This window comes from Podarcis erhardii (assembly GCF_964252035.2).
Source record: "Podarcis erhardii genome assembly, chromosome: 3".
In the NCBI taxonomy this organism is placed as follows: Eukaryota; Metazoa; Chordata; class Lepidosauria; order Squamata; family Lacertidae; genus Podarcis; species Podarcis erhardii.
Window position 1 is genome coordinate 25,890,688 of NC_138507.1, and position 16,540 is coordinate 25,907,227.

At 42.4% G+C, this 16,540-nt stretch overlaps 1 protein-coding gene across 4 annotated transcripts in view; it reads left to right on the forward strand.

Moving 5' to 3' along the window:
- The window catches only part of SNTG2 (syntrophin gamma 2), a 217,800-nt gene that overhangs the window by 83,036 nt on the left and 118,224 nt on the right, over nucleotides 1–16,540 (forward strand). For 3 of the 4 annotated variants that reach the window (XM_081857158.1, XM_081857160.1, XM_081857161.1), the window contains exon 2: nucleotides 1,224–1,361. In XM_081857158.1, the coding sequence (XP_081713284.1) occupies nucleotides 1,224–1,361 (138 nt within the window). The remainder of the gene's footprint in view (nucleotides 1–1,223; nucleotides 1,362–16,540) is intronic. The other variant, XM_081857159.1, reaches the window with a different exon arrangement.

Below are 16,540 nucleotides of genomic sequence, written 5' to 3' on the forward strand. Positions count from 1 at the left end.
TATTGAAGATGGAGGACTTGAATAATTTCTTGGAAGATGCATTCAGTCAGTTTCTCTCCCATATTGGATGACTGTTTAGTTGCTTCTAAGATGTGGCCAGCTCTGTTGTGGGGGTTTTGGTTTTGGTTTTTAAGAATGCCGGCAGATTATACAGTAAGATAATCATTTCATTCAAATGTCTAAGATTTGAAAAGATCTACATTATGTTCCAGGATTTCAAGCAAGAATCTCTCCCATCCCTACTGGGAGGTGCCAGCAGCATTTGAATCTGGGGCTTCTGCTTGCAAGGCTTAAGCCACTAAGCTTAGACCACTAAACTATGGCCCTTCACCCAACACTGAGTGAATCTATGCATAGTATCAGTGAATGACTTTCCTTTTAGCAGTCTTGTGATATTTCTTTTTAATGCTTGGATACCAATCTACTCCTGGTTTGCATTTCGCTACAGTTTGTGGCTAGATAAGTAGTTGTGTGTGTTTTATGCCTATTTCCATCAGAAGCACCAACTAGCATTTTATCACTTTTCACAGTGGATATTTTAAGAGAGCAGAAGGAGGGGGAGACTTTCATAAACTTTTTGTTCATCTCTAAAGACTGAGCTCCCATTGCTCGGTACCTTCTCCTGCCAACCTAGCAGTTCGAAAGCACGTCAAAGTGCAAGTAGATAAATCCAGCGGGAAGGTAAACAGCATTTCCGTGCGCTGCTCTGGTCCGCCGGAAGCGGCTTAGTCATGCTGGCCACATGACCCGGAAGCTGTACGCCGGTTCCCTCGGCCAATAAAGTGAGATGAGCACCGCAACCCCAGAGTCTGTAGAAAGTGACTTTGGCACAACGCTACACCAGCAGTGTTGTGTTGCAGAGGAATTTGATGACTTTTCTTAGAGGCGAGTTTGGGAGAACGAGACATGTCTGCCAAATACTTGTGGTGCAGGAAAAGCCTTCATTAGCTCACACTGCGAGACTTTGCTGGTATGCAAGAGCTAAAGAAGATGATAGGATTAAGCAGTTCATGAATATTGATATAGAATGTAACTTGAATATTTTCTGCTAAAGTGTCTTCTTACTACCTTTTACCACACAGCTTTGCAAGCATAGGTGAGATAAACTGTTATTAGGACACAGAAGATACAAATTATATATCATTGTTATTTTTAAAGGCTATGCATTTGACATCTTTGATCTGTTTTTCCCCTCCCTCCCCCCCATTACCTTGCCTCTACAGACAAAAACTGGTATTGCATTGCTATATGACGAAATATCCGAAAACGCCTATGAAATCCGACTGAAGCTTACAAAAGAGGTACTAACAATTCAAAAACAAGATGTCATCTGTGTTAGTGGAAGTGATCACAGTGCAAATGTAAGTGCTTCTCTAACTTTGTGCTCCCAACCATATGTTTTTTCTATCTTTCAAAATTACCTGAAAGTACACTGTTCTAAACAGGTAATATCAAAAGTGTGCCAAAGGATATGAATAGCTTGCCAGGTAGAAATAAATTCTTAAAGGTTTGCAAAGCAATAACAGCAGCAAAGGGAAATAAATGAAAGTATGTAAGAATTGGGAACCCCATTTACCTTCAGCAGTGTTTACCTTTCTGTAAAGTACCACCTTGGTCCCAATGAAATACTTTGACGAAGAGAATAAAGACACATTATGTTCTTCTCGGTATCAAATATTGATGCTCCCATGACTCCTAAGCTCCTCAGGTTCTCATGGGATTTAAAATGGCGCAACTGGGAGAGGAGACGGTGGAAGAAGATTGGAAGAAATTTAAGGACTATTTGCAAAAATATTGCAAATTGTATGAATGTTAAGGAGGATGTTTGATCACAAACAATTTGGCACCATTGAATTAGATAAAGTGAATTATGAAGACAAGTTAAATTCAGGAAAAAATCAATTTTTAGATAATGATTAGGCTAAATTAAACGTTTTAAAAAGTGAAATGAATATATCTAAAATTCAAGATATAATATTGGAAATTTAGATTGTAAGGTGGGGATAAGGTGATAAATTGCTGGATTAATTTTTTATATTTTGGAACGTAGGAGTGGGAGATGTGAGGAAGTCCAAAGAGGATAAGAAAATATGTTATAAAATGTGATATTTTTGTTTGTTTGTTTGTGTTGTAATTAAAAAAAAAAACCATTAATAAATACTATAAAATAAATAAATAAATAAAATGGCACAACTGCTTTTTCTTTTCCATGTGCCACTAAATATCCTAAACAGGGCTGTGTCGCTATCCTGTGATTTAGCATTTGAACAGCTCAGATTCACATGCACTTCTACACAGATATTTGTGACACTGCTCAAAGGCACAGCCCTTCTGTAAAGTTTAAACATCTTTAAACTAAATGCGAAAGGTAGCGCTTTGGGGAGATAATGAAACTTTTTTGAACCTGCCTTGAAGCTGGGAGGCTAGGACTGAATTACACTTTGAACTATTGACAGAACTAATGTTTATTTTTTATTCTTTTTTTTTTTAATGTCATCTGGGACCACAGCACTGCATCTTTTCCAGCTCACCTATTTTCTTTCTTATTTACTTATTTCTGAAAGTCATCTGTAGAACAAACTCGGGATAATAGGAATAGTTTATCTTAATGTGAAAGGGGACAGCGAGATGTGACCTGGGTAAGAGACATTCAGTGAACCGCAAGGTACTTTGGCAGACAGCATGACTTGCTGCTAAAGGTTCCTTCAGCTAAATCAGTTAACAGGCACCCAACCCTTTACTGAGGATTAGATGCTGCACTCTAATTGCTGTATGTCGCCTGTCGCTATATACAGTACCAGGTTATTAATAAATGGCACATTTTGTGATGGAAGATAATTGCCAACATGGACTTCTAAATGGTACAAAGGTGACATCCATAATTAAGTCATTTGGCACTTTGTGGTTGATGATAATTGCCAACATGGGTTTCTAAATGTTAAAAGGGTGACAGAATATGCACACATGGATAAATGTTTAACCCGACAAAAAATGAAATTCTCATAAACTCTGATTTATTGCACATATACCCCACCGTTCCCCTCCCCCAGGAGCTCAAGATGAGAACGTGTTTCTCTCCTTCATTTTATCCTAACAATGCTGTGAGTTAGGTTAAGCAGAGGAAGAGTGACAGGCCCAAGGTCACCCATCATATGCATATTTCCTGTATGAATTCATTGTAAAATCTTTGTTGTTGTTGTTAAACAATTTCAAACTGGAACACAAAATGTAAGCAAAAATAAAAACCCAAACCTTTGTAACATTCTCAAACGTTTGTTACATTTTGGAAATGCTAAAATCTCCAGCCCCCGACTGCACTTCCTAAACTGTCATTGTATAACAGATATCTTCTTTATCGTACACCTTAAAATAAAAACGGTACACTTCTATTTTGGTTTTGTTTTTTTCCATTTCTCATCTGTTCAGTCTGGTTTATTTCCTTCCTGTTGCTCATCCTCTTCTTCCACCTTAGGGTTTTTCCACTAATACTTCATCCAAGGAATTCATAAGTACTCAGTGTTGAGCATTCTTCCCAGGAAATTAATATCTTCTCAGTCTTATATTCTCTTTTGTAATCCCATCTATTTCTACCTGCTAGCCTCCCACTCTTTACTGCTTCAGTTTATTTTTGCTCATTGTCGCAGACTTGTATAACTTATTTCACACCCACCCAGACAAGCCAAAGACCACCTGCTCAGCTGTATAAGGGGCACACAACAACCCTCCTTTTCCACATAGCTTCTTGCTAACTTGTAAAGTGGTGCCTCTTTCAACTGGATTATTGGGGAAAGGTAGAGACTCCAAGTGCCAAATGTTAGGAGTTCAGGGTGTCCAATTAATTTCAGTAGATGGAGGTCCTGAGGAAAAATTATATGAGGTGTACCTGTCTTTAGAGGACCCAAGTCTCATTTCTCAGTACTTACCCTGCAAATCTTCAAAATCTTTTGACACCCTCTCCCTGGAAAATACTTTGAAAGAGTATTCTCCATTCTCTGAAAAGTCTGCTGGGTGTGTGCTCCCATGTGCTGTGTGCCTTACCATCCAGAAAGCTGGTTAAGCTATATTCTGAACTGAGGTGCTTCAGTATGTGTGCTTCACTGATTACTGCTCAGTTGAAAAGGCAGCTTGGCTGGTACACGATGATTCCAGATGGATCCCTTTCATGAAAAATATGGGAATGAGAGGTGAGACAGCTATAAAGACAAGGCCAGAGACAAGTGGGAGTTGTTGAGAGGTGGGTTTGAGCCCAAGCTCAGGGGCTGCTTCTGTGTCTTAGCCTTTTGGAACGTCCCAGAAATGGCCTGAACCAACCCCCATGCTGGGAGCAGAAGTCAGATGTGATGTTATAAGCAAGAACGTCATGATTAAAAAGTTGGGTTTATTATTCAGAGTAGCCAAGGCTTTTATGAAAGGATAATGACTTTCACAGAGGATGATGACAAAATGGACACAACTGACTCCGGGGTGGGGGGGTGGGTCGTAAACTGCATGAGATGTAATTAATCGCCTAGCTGAGAGAAAGGGCAATTATCACCCAAAGATAAAAGAAAGCATATCATTAATGTTGCTAGCTTGTAAACCATGGAGGGAAGCATAAATCATTAATAACAGTGGAATTGATCTGTAGTTGTCTGCAGAATCTTTCTGGATCAGTAAATTACAGGCATATAGTTCAGATTCTGTTACAAACATTGATACTGGATTCTGCAGAAAGTTAGGCCTTTCTAAACAATAGGTGTCATCAAAACTGCCTTCGAACAGGAGCTTCTCATTCTCGTATCGGATATGAAATAGTAAAACTCTCTATATTTCACAGTGTCCAAATAACTGGGTGGGGTGGGGTGGAGAGAGCAGTCCACTTACCTTTTGTAATGGCCCTTGAAGCTACTGTCATTTGGAAGGATATAGGAGGATCAATATTTGTCAGGGGCAGGGGCACTTCATCCTCAGTTATCCAAGCCCTGTTCTTCCATCAGGTTTTCAGTCTCAAAACTTTCCTCTAGAAACTGCAAACATACAGCATTTCTGCCACTTCACATGTTACTGTTTTTATAATGTTACTCTATTTAGGCACATAGCCTGAGACACATATAGGATTTGTGCTACTAGTGACACAATTCTCTAAATACAATGTTTTGTCTCAAGAAATTCTCACGTCTTCTTTCTGTACAAGCACACTATTTCGTATAAGCACATGATTTTGCTGTTTCAGTTAAAACAAGTCAGTGGTGATCATGTGTAAAACAATACAAGTACCCTTCTTTTTTCCCCGACACCAAGACCAGTAATGAATTGTTACTGTTTCAATTTAGGATTTGCATTTAAATGTGATTGTACCTAATTCACACTTTCTGAAACAATATGCAAACTGAAACAGAGCCATCATCCTTCCAGATTTGTGCTTCTCTGAATTTCGCAATGTGGGTCTCCAGTCAGGTAAAACAAACAAACAAACAAACAAACAAACAAACAAACAAACAAATTTATACCCTGCCCATCTGGCTGGGTTTCCCCAGCCACTCTGGGCAGCTTCCAACAAAATATTAAAATACAGTGGTCTGTTAAACATTAAAAGCTTCCCTAAACAGGGCTGCCTTCAGATGTCTGATATGTTTTAAAAAATGCACATGCTAGGGCATAATGTGCATAAAACGGATATATTAGTGAAATTAACATACCCAAATGGATTGTATTTGGAGAGATTATTTTGCATAAATGTGAACATTAAGCAAAGTTTGCATATATAAAAAATGTGTGTATTAGTAGAAATTTGTACTAATATGCTGATGCATTTCCATGAGGACTCTGTCTGTCTGTCTGTCTGTCTATCATCTATCTATATACACACATACATGTGTGTGTATAGGAAACTGATGTGGAAAACAGAACTTAAGCTTGGGAGGGGGGGAAAGAAACTGAAATTGACAGATTCTCCCATCCTTAGCTTGAACATATGTCAAACTGAATGGATGTGAAGGCTTGCAAAGAATTCCACCTTTCCATTTGTAGTGTATTATCCTGTCCTTTGCAGAGGTGATAGAAGTAGGTCAGGATTAAAGTCATGCTGTTTAGGAGATAAATATAACCTTTCTTCTTTGTTCGTCCTTTTTTCATGATTGGTTTGCACTTCCGCTTCACAATAGCGAAGAGAAGCCTGGCAGCCTTCAGGTAGCTCAGTCATTGCTCACAGACTGACGTGACCATTTCATAAGATACGCCACACTTTCTACCTTCGTGTAGAAATTAGTTCTGCACATGGTGAAAAGGCTTCCTATTACAGTATCTGGCTGAATGGTGTATGGAAGACTTCCACATGGAGGGGGGAAATGACCTTGGCGCACGCTAACCTGGTCGCTTGACACATCCTCCATATCATACTTTTTGGCATGTACAAGTAGAGACAATGGACTTAATCCACAAACTGTCTTTCATTCTTTTTTTAGAAATTCATTCATTCATTTTTTAGAAATAAGCCTCGCTGTTGTCAATGGAAAAGCATTCCAAAGTAATGTTTTTATGTACGATTGGAGTGTTATTTACTTTTGCATGCTTGACAGACATTCCATTTATTACATTACGGCACTATGAGAACACATCACGTGATGTCCCTATTACAGATCCGCTGTGAACCGCGTTGATAACAACTTCCCCTGCCCTTCAAAATAAAAATAAGATATTCCCCTGGCTTGGTACACTGACACATGCTATGTTGCTCAGAACATTTCACCAGCATATGTCCCATTCAGTTTATTGCATTGTGCACTGACACATACAGAGCAACTTCCCTTCCCAAAATAGATGAAAGGAAGCAAAACATCCCTGATGCCTTTCGACTTGTACTTTGTAGCTGCTGCATTCCAGGTCAGGAAAATAATTTCTTTATCAATTCAGCATCCGTCATGAATACGTCAGGGGGAAAGGCTTTAATAAGAATGTGGCTATTAGTGAATCTGATAGGAAAATCAAAATCACAAGTGGGGGAGGGAATATTGATTTCATGTTGTGGCAGCTTTTCTGTTCCGAACAGCAATTAGAATCTCTTTTCAAGCCTGAGTGAAGTTTAAACCTGCATTACACAGTGAACTCTAGTTCAAAAGTAGTGGGTGTGGGTATGTTTACTATATATTTTTTAAAAGGATTCACATCACAGTATATATTCTAGGATAATTACTGAATAAATCAAGAGGCCAAGTGATACCTGAAATAAGTCACAGCAGCAAACTAAATAATATATATTATTATTATTATTTAAGGGAACTTGAAGTAGTTTGTCAGTTACATTTAGCATAATTGGACAGAACATAGCTAGCAATCTTTTTAAATATGGAGTATGAATCTTTCTGCAGTAATAAAACTAATTACATGGAAAATAGAAAACTTAACCTGAGGAGGTACACTGGATCCACAGTTCTCAAAATACCCACCCAGAGCTACACTTAGTCTGCAGTGTATGCTCTGAGCTCTCCTGCCTACAAGGCTTGTTCTGTTTACTTTAATGGGGGGGGGGTGTTCATGCAGAGTTCCTTCTCCCATTAGAGTGACTGGGAAAGCCTTTGAGGAAAAGAAAATTCAGGCAAATTTTTTATAGTTTATGATGCAGGGGAAATCCACCTGTCTCATACAACCGAATGTGGATGCAATCAAATGACAATACGTGTTCTGTTCCCACTGAACTTGATGGATACAACTGGGAAGGTCCATTTCCATCTAATTCCCTAGATCAGTGGTTCTCAACCTGTAGGTCCCTAAATGTTGTTGAACTACAACTCCCATCACCCCTAGCTAGCAAGGCCAGAGCTCAGGGATGATGGAAGTTGTAGTCCAACAACATCTAGGGACCCACAGGTTGAGAACCACTTCTCTAGATGTAGACAACAAAGGGTAATTACATCTAGGAAGGTTTGAAGATTTTGCTTGGTTTTCTGTACTGATGCTGACCATCATCCTGTACACAAAGGAAGGTCTGGATCATCCCAGTAGGCTGCACTACTATGCAAGTCTACTCAGATGTGAATCCTGTTGAATGCAATGGGATTTATTACCTGGTAAGTGTGTATAGGATAGTAGCCCCTATTTCATTCTGTGAATAGGAAGGTACAACTTTGAGTTCCGATAAGTGAAATACAGTGTTGATCTCGTGGAAGCGTCAATTAAGTTAGGAGAAGGGGAGCTAATTTTCTCTGATTCTCCCTCCATAGCCCCTAACACCACTTCCCACAGTGTTCTGGAACAGATTGTGGCGATCACGGGGTATTGATGTTATCCCACCTCTGCCGCCACTTTTGTGGCGATCGCACAGGGTCCCCGGACATTTAACGGTCTCTTGATCTCTGTGCCACCACTGTGCTCGCTTCCCCACTGCCACCAACCCGTTACTCTCTGGTAAAACACTGAGTCCAGACAGTTGTTAAAAGTGAACCAAAAAACCCCCAAGTTTAATAATAATAATAATAATAATAATAATAATAATAATAATAATTTATTTATACCCCGCCCATCTGGCTGGGCCTCCCCAGCCACTCTGGGCGGCTTCCATCGAAAGCAAAAATACAATAAAATATCACACGTTAAAAACTTCCCTGAACAGGGCTGCCTTAAGATGTCTTCTGAATGTCAGGTAGTTGTTTATCGCTTTGACATCTGCTGGAAGGGCGTTCCACAGGGCGGGCGCCACTATCGAGAAGGCCCTCTGCCTGGTTCCCTGTAGCTTTACTTCTCACAATGAGGGAACCGCCAAAAGGCCCTCGGCGCTGGACCTCAGCGTCCGGGCAGAATGATGGGGGTGGAGACGCTCCTTCAGGTATACTGGACCGAGGCCGTTTAGGGCTTTAAAGGTCAGCACCAACACTTTGAATTGTGCTCGGAAACGTACTGGGAGCCAATGTAGGTCTGGGAGGTACTGGGAGCCAATGTAGGTGTTATATGGTCTCGGCGGCCGCCCCCAGTCACCAGTCTAGCTGCCGCATTCTGGATTAGTTGTAGTTTCCGAGTCACCTTCAAAGGTAGCCCCACGTAGAGTGCATTGCAGTAGTCCAAGCGGGAGATAACCAGAGCATGCACCACTCTGGTGAGACAGTCCGCAGGCAGATAGGGTCTCAGCCTATGTACCAGATGGAGCTGGTAAACAGCTGCCCTGGACACAGATTTGACCTGTGCCTCCATGGACAGCTGTGAGTCCAAAATGACTCCCAGGCTGCGCACCTGGTCCTTCAGGGGCACAGTTACCCCATTCAGGACCAGGGAATCCTCCACACCTGCCCGCCTCCTGTCCCCCAAAAACAGCACTTCTGTCTTGTCAGGATTCAACCTCAATCTGTTAGCCGCCATCCATCCTCCAAACGCCTCCAGACACTCACACAGGACCTTCACCGCCTTCACTGGTTCTGATTTCAAAGAGAGGTAGAGCTGGGTATCATCCGTATACTGATGAACACCCAGCCCAAACCTCCTGATGATCTCTCCCAGCGGCTGCATGTAAATGTTGAAAAGCATGGGGGAGAGGACAGAACCCTGAGGCACCTCACAAGTGAGAGCCCAGGGGTCTGAACACTCATCCCCCACCACCACTCTCTGAACACGGCCCAGGAGGAAGGAGCGGAACCACTGTATGACAGTGCCCCTAGCTCCCAGCCCCTCAAGACGGTCCAGAAGGATGTTATGGTCGATGGTATCAAACGCCGCTGAGAGATCCAGCAGAACTAGGAAACAGCTCTCACCTTTGTCCCTAGCCCGCCGAAGATCATCAACCAGTGCGATCAAGGCAGTTTCAGTCCCATGATGAGGCCTGAATCCCGACTGGAAGGGATCCAAATGGTCCGCTTCTTCCAGGCGTGCCTGGAGTTGTTAGGCCACCGCTCGCTCAATCACCTTGCCCAAGAATGGAAGATTTGAAACTGGGCGATAGTTGGCCATCGTGGCCGCATCTAAAGATGGTTTTTTAAGAAGCGGTTTAATAACCGCCTCTTTCAGCGGGTCTGGGAAGGCTCCCTCACGGAGGGAAGCATTCACCACCCCACGAAGCCCATCGCTCAGTCCTTCCCGGCTAGCTTTTATAAGCCAGGATGGGCAAGGATCCAGGAGACAGGTGGTTGGCTTCACTCGTCCAAGCAGCCTGTCCACATCCTCGGAGGTAACAGATTGGAATTGATCCCACTCAACTTGACTAGACAGAACTCTAGCACTCTCCCGCCCCGGCCCTGCTCCCATGGTGGAGTCTACTTCTTCCCGAATCTGAGCGATTTTATCTGCAAAAAACTTTGCAAAATCATTGCAGGAGAACATGTGGCCCGTACTGGGCCCCGATGTTGTAGGTGGTTCCACTAAATTGTGAACCACCTGAAAAAGTCTCCTGCTGCTGTTTTCTGCAGATGCAATAGAGGCGGTGAAGAAATTTTTCTTCGCCGTCGCTATCGCCACTTGGTAGGCTCGACGGTGAGCTCTAACCTGTGTCCGGTCAGATTCGGAATGAGTTATCCGCCACCGGCGCTCTAGCCATCTCAACGATTGTTTCATTGCCCTAAGATCCGTGGAAAACCACGGGGCTGTCCGGGCTCCATGCAATCGGAGAGGGCGCTTCGGAGCCAAACAGTCAATAGCCCTGGTTAACTCCACATTCCAGCGGGCCACCAGGGAATCGGCTGAAAGGCCATCAACATGGGATAAAGCATCCCCTACCACTCTCTGGAAACCATTTGGATCCATTAAGTGGCGGGGGCGGACCATCCGAATTGGTCCCACCTCCCTGCAGAGGGGATGGGTCGCAGAGAAGTCCAGTTGCACCAGGAAGTGATCTGACCATGGCACTTCTTTCGTTTCGCTTTTACTTAGTGTCAGATCACCAACATCCATAGAGGTAAACACCAGGTCCAAGGCATGTCCACGACTATGGGTTGGGCCAGACTTATTCAGGGACAGCCCCATGAAGGCCATGCTTTCCACGAAGTCCCGAGCGGCCCCTTGTAAGGTCGTGTCGGCATGGATGTTAAAATCCCCTAGGACGACCAAGCTAGGTGTCTCCAGGAGAACATCCGCCACAACCTGAAGCAGCTCGGGCAGGGAATCCTTGGTGCAGTGGGGAGGTCGGTACACCAAAAGGAATCCTGTACTGCCCCTATCGCCCAACTTCCAGAACATGCACTCGGAAAACTGGGTCTTCCCAATAGGACGCCTGGTGCCAACTAATGACTTCCTAAAAATCACTGCAACCCCCCCTCCCCGCCCACATGACCTGGGTTGCTGTGCATAAGAGAAACCTGGTGGACAAGCAGCGGCAAGGACAGGCCCATCTGCTTCATCCAACCAAGTCTCTGTTACACATGCCAGGTCAAGTCCTCCATCCATGATCAAGTCATGGATGGCAGTAGTCTTATGAATCATTGACCTGGCATTGCACAGCAGCACCTTCAGGTCATGTGGGTATCCCTTGCTGATTCTAGTATCCATCTGGTCAGGACCAGACCCGGAGGCAGGGATAGTCCTCAGACAACGACTAAACCTGCCCCCTCTGTTTATTTTACAAACATTAACAAGTTTATGGTTTCTCAGATACTATTCCTGTCAGTATCTTAACTTTAGTTTCTTTACCAGCCTAGACCTTCCTAATACCTTCTGACTGATTATCTCAACTGTTTGACTGACTCCTCTTAACAAATTCTCTCACTCTCTCACACCAGACTAGCCCAACCCACAGACTTATCTTCTCTGTCTCTTCTAACTCCAGACTGTCTTCTCAGCCACCCTAACTCCCCCCCCAAAACCTACGTGCTTAAACCTTATACACAGTTAACTCTGCCCCTTGGGTTCCCATTTACAATTAGTTAACCCTTTCCTTATGAACCCAGTATTATGTCACACACCTAGGAGGGCAAACTCCACACAGATTTACTTCGTGCTGTGGCAGGAAGCAGGAGGTGGAGAAAATCAGCTCCCCTTCTCTTACATGAGTGGATGTTTCTACTGAATCAAAAGCCATTCTGGAAGCAGAACAGCACTAGAATAATAATCCAGTATGATTTTTTCCCTTCTTTTAAAATGGATGTACTTCCAACTAGCCAGCAACAGCACTTGCGGTGGCTAAGAAACAAAGTGCTAAAACAAATTGCATCATTCTTTAAAAATCATTCATCTCCTGTTGATGCTTTTATATAGATGGCATTGAGTGGTTTGTTTGCTTTTGCAGTTTTTTTAAACGTATCTGCATATAGAGAGCACAGTAGAACAATGTGCCGGTGGAGTGTTTTTGTTACCAGAGGCTTCCAGCATTTGACAGCACGGAAAGATGAAGCAGAGACAGTAAAAAAAGGGATTACAGTAATACCAGCCCATAATCCAGAACTTCCATTACCAATCGTCACTCATGCACATGACTAACAACTTCTGTTGCAGGAGATAGGTCTGTGGCTGGGATTAGTTTTCAGGAAATCTTCATCCAATAAAACCTTTAAAGCACAACAATCAGGTCCCGTCCTCCCACAAAATTGCCTTTAAACTGTGCTTCTTGGGTATAATTTACTTCATAGTGGAATACTTTTTTTTAAATAGCATAGTATTTCTGCTATACAGTTGTGGAGGTATTTAGATGTTTAAAAATATATATACGGTAATGAAAAGAAACCCATGCATTCTTGGTGGAGCATAATATGCTGGCAAGGAATAGCAGGTAGTAACACTTCTCAAAGTCAACAAAAGCCAATGAGAATCTCTCCGCTCCTTCCCCAATGGTTAATAAATAGTAGCAGAGGGTGAATTTCCATCCAGATCACAGGAGAGTTTAAAGCTCCCCTTGTAACATACTGTAGCCCCAATAAAAAACAGGATTTTTGAAGGAAATACAAAAAACTGATGTTTTGGTATTATGTGTAGTTTGGCCCTCAGTGGAATTACTTAATATTTCAGTTAAAGGAACAGTATTCACTGTACAGGGCAGCTGTTTAGACAGATGTATAAACTCTGTGCTCAGAATAAAACAATGTAGGAATGAATCTGTGGTGGAAGAATGGGACTATGCCTTATAGCCAAAGCTTTCACTTCATAGATCAGAATATGTGCATGGAAGGCATATATGTATTTGCTCTGAAATCTCATTTCACAAGGAATGGATTACACACTGGATGCTGTATGAAGATAGGCTCCTGTGCACACCTGCAAATCAACATATGCAGGAGACCCAGCATATGGGTCAGCAGGCACAATCCTCTCAACTAACGCATTCACTTATATTCCTGGAGCCTACTCACAGCTGATCGAACGGCCACTCACCATCCCACATGGATGGCAATGTGGGATTCTGTGAGTCTGGAGATTTTTTTGAGGGTCCTTAGCTGCAATTTTATGCATGCTTCTAAGCAAGGAAGGTGAGCTGAATTCACCAGGTGTACAGAAGCAGCTCACCAGGTGGGGCAGAGCTGCTGTGCTGTACTAAAAAGGAGAAGGGCAAAGCAATGAGTCAGTCGGTAAGGTGCAAACACACCAGCAGGAGTGCTGGATTGGCTCAGCTGAGGTGTCTGCACTGTGCTGACCTCCCTGCTGCCTGAACCACCCCAACACCCAGTAAGCAACAGTGACTCACCTGCTGGAAGCTCTGCCCCACCCAGTTAGTAAATACCATATTTTTCCATGTAGAAGACTAGGTTTTTTTCCTTAAAAATAATGTCAAAAATTAGGGGCTGTCTTATACATGGGGCCATCTCCCCCCCCCCATTTTTTAAAATCTGAGTCCCCCAAAATAGGGGGCGTCTTATGCATGAGGGCGTCTTATAGGCAGAAAAATACGGTAATTTGTGAGATTGAATGGTTGCAATCACAGAGTTCTCTGTGGACCTTTCATACTTGCCGGAATTACTGAATGCATGTGCATATGAATGCTTATACTATAGCTTAAATGCAATCCAAAATAAATAATATCCTTTTAAAACATGTACAATGAACTCAATCTTTTGCAGACTTAGAAAAATTATAAGGTAGAAGTAAATACTCTTGTTTTAAAATGTTTGCAAGTCAACGCTCATATTGTGATTTCTTTCCCCTGTTGAGTATTTTAATTAAAATAACTGGCATTTAAAATAAGTTAAGATTTAATTGCTCATTTCCCCATTATCTGGATATATTTAGGTACTACTTAATCAACCATGCTGCTAATTAACAAAATTCAACCTCAAAATATTAAAATGCTGCAGTCCTTCTTAACATTTGATTTGATGCCTTACGAGATGATAGATTCTGTACATCTGGATTAAATATCAGTTATATTAGTTAAGTGTAGCTGGTATGCACATATTCATTATAATTTAATTGCAGAGCACTTTCAGTGCACTACTCTTTATTATTTCTTTTCTTGAATGACTAATTGCAATTTGTCAGGCTAAATAACTGTAATCTGAGACTTGCAAAATGTCCTGGTTTGTGCATCACAGTAAGCCAAACTCACTGGCCCTGTGCAAATGTGCTACTTCTCAGAGCTGAGCTTGTAGCTGCTTTCCTCTTCTCAAGTTCTTTTAGCTCAGTGCAGCAGCTAAGCCAAAGTTTCCCTTCGCGTGTCATCTGAACCCAGGATGACGGTTAAGGAGAAGAGAGTTGGGCTGCCACACTTAGCTGAGCCTAAAGGAGCAGAGCAGCTGTAAGCCCTGCTCTGGGAGCCAGAATGCTCATACTCAGCTATGGTTTGGCTTAGCATTACATGCAAACACGACCAATTTCTCAGATTCAGTAGTCCCTTAAAACTAGTGCTGAGATGATGGTGTGACCTCGCTTTTCTGATCCCCTTTGCAAGCTATGGAGGCAAAGCAGCATTTTCAACTCAATTCCCAGGCGACTTCAGTTGCTTCTTTAAATATATTTAAAAATATTCAACCAGAAGAAGGGGATGGGTGGGAATGTTACCGTGTCTTTCCAGAATTCAAGCTCACTGTACTTGCAACTGAATAAAAGCCATGCAGTTGGTTTGGAATCAGTGGTGTGCCGTCAGTAGACTAGGGGGGAATATGCTAGTTCCCTAAATGTCCCTGGTAAGTTAGAGTATTAAAGCCGGGCATCTCCTTTCCTAAGCCCGGGAAGCTTCTGCTCGGCTTAGGGAGGGAGATGCAATGCTCCAACAGAGTCCAAGAGAAGAAGAAGAAGAAGAAGAAGAAGAAGAAGAAGAAGAGGAGGAGGAGGAGGAGGAGGAGTAGTAGTAGTAGTAGTAGTTTGGATTTGATATCCCGCTTTATCACTACCCGAAGGAGTCTCAAAGCGGCTAACATTCTCCTTTCCCTTCCTCCCCCACAACAAACACTCTATGAGGTGAGTGAAGCTGAGAGACTTCAGAGAAGTGTCACTAGCCCAAGGTCACCCAGCAGCCGCATGTGGAGGAGCAGAGACGCGAACCCGGTTCACCAGATTACGAATCTGCCACTCTTAACCACTACACCACACACACACCCTCCACCTTCTCAATGCCTGCCCAGCTTTGGGAAGGAGGCAACAGGGCTCCAGCATCCTGTCAAAAATTCTGGCGCCTCCTTTCCAAGGACTGGGAAGCTTTTGCCCGGATTAGCGAGGGAGGCGCAATGCCTTTCCTCCCACAAATTGGCCTCGTAAACTGGCACCTCTGGTCCTAACTGTTCCCTTACGAAAAATTTCACTGCACACCACTGTTGGGAATGTTGAACTTGCTTTGCTAGTACAGCACCAAAGCAATAATGCAACAAGTTCTTTCCTCAAGCTGATGATGTCAGTTTCTTTTTCATATATGCGTCAAAATAAAACTCTGCAGAAGCCTTTGTGGAAATTAATCAGACTTACAGGTGTTTCCTTAGAAAATAAATCAAGCAACAGTTTTGGTAAAATGAAACGTAATATGATAAATATAAATATCCGAACAATAATTTTCCTCTATACAGAGTGAATAATAATAATGATGATAGCAACAACAACCTTGAAATATCTGCTCCCGGTGATGAGAAAAGGCATTGCGGCTACAGCTGCACCCAGCATGTTGCTAAACAGTATTACTATACATTTACTGTCAATAGATAAAATGAAGCTCTTCATGTTCCATTATTATGTCAAGTACCAAGAAAAGTGAGCATGAATAAAATGCAAGGTGCTATTAAACGTAAGATAGATTGCTACAGAAGATGTCCATAAAGATTTTATCTCACGTACCTGCTTTAAAAAAAAAAAAGTATTGAAGAAATAACCATGAGAAATAGATTAATATGAGTAGGGTAGCTCACTGCAGGAAAGTCAGCTGGATATGGAAGAAGATTGATTTGAAAACTAAAAATGGAAATCAAGGGTATAACTGATATCAGCAAAGAATACAAACTTTTGTACAAACATACGCCAGAAGCAATGCTCTGTATTTTTAAACTTTCAGAGATTTGACAAGGGCAAACCAGAAAATTTTAAATTAAAGCTTATCAGTCCAATCAAACATTTATATTGTTGCACCCATTCCTTTAATGAGACTTGGCATATTGTGCTCACAGTGTGGTCCTCTGCAAGTTTACTCAGAAGTAAGCCTCATTGAGTTAAGTGCGTGTATAGGATTGCTGTTCAAGTG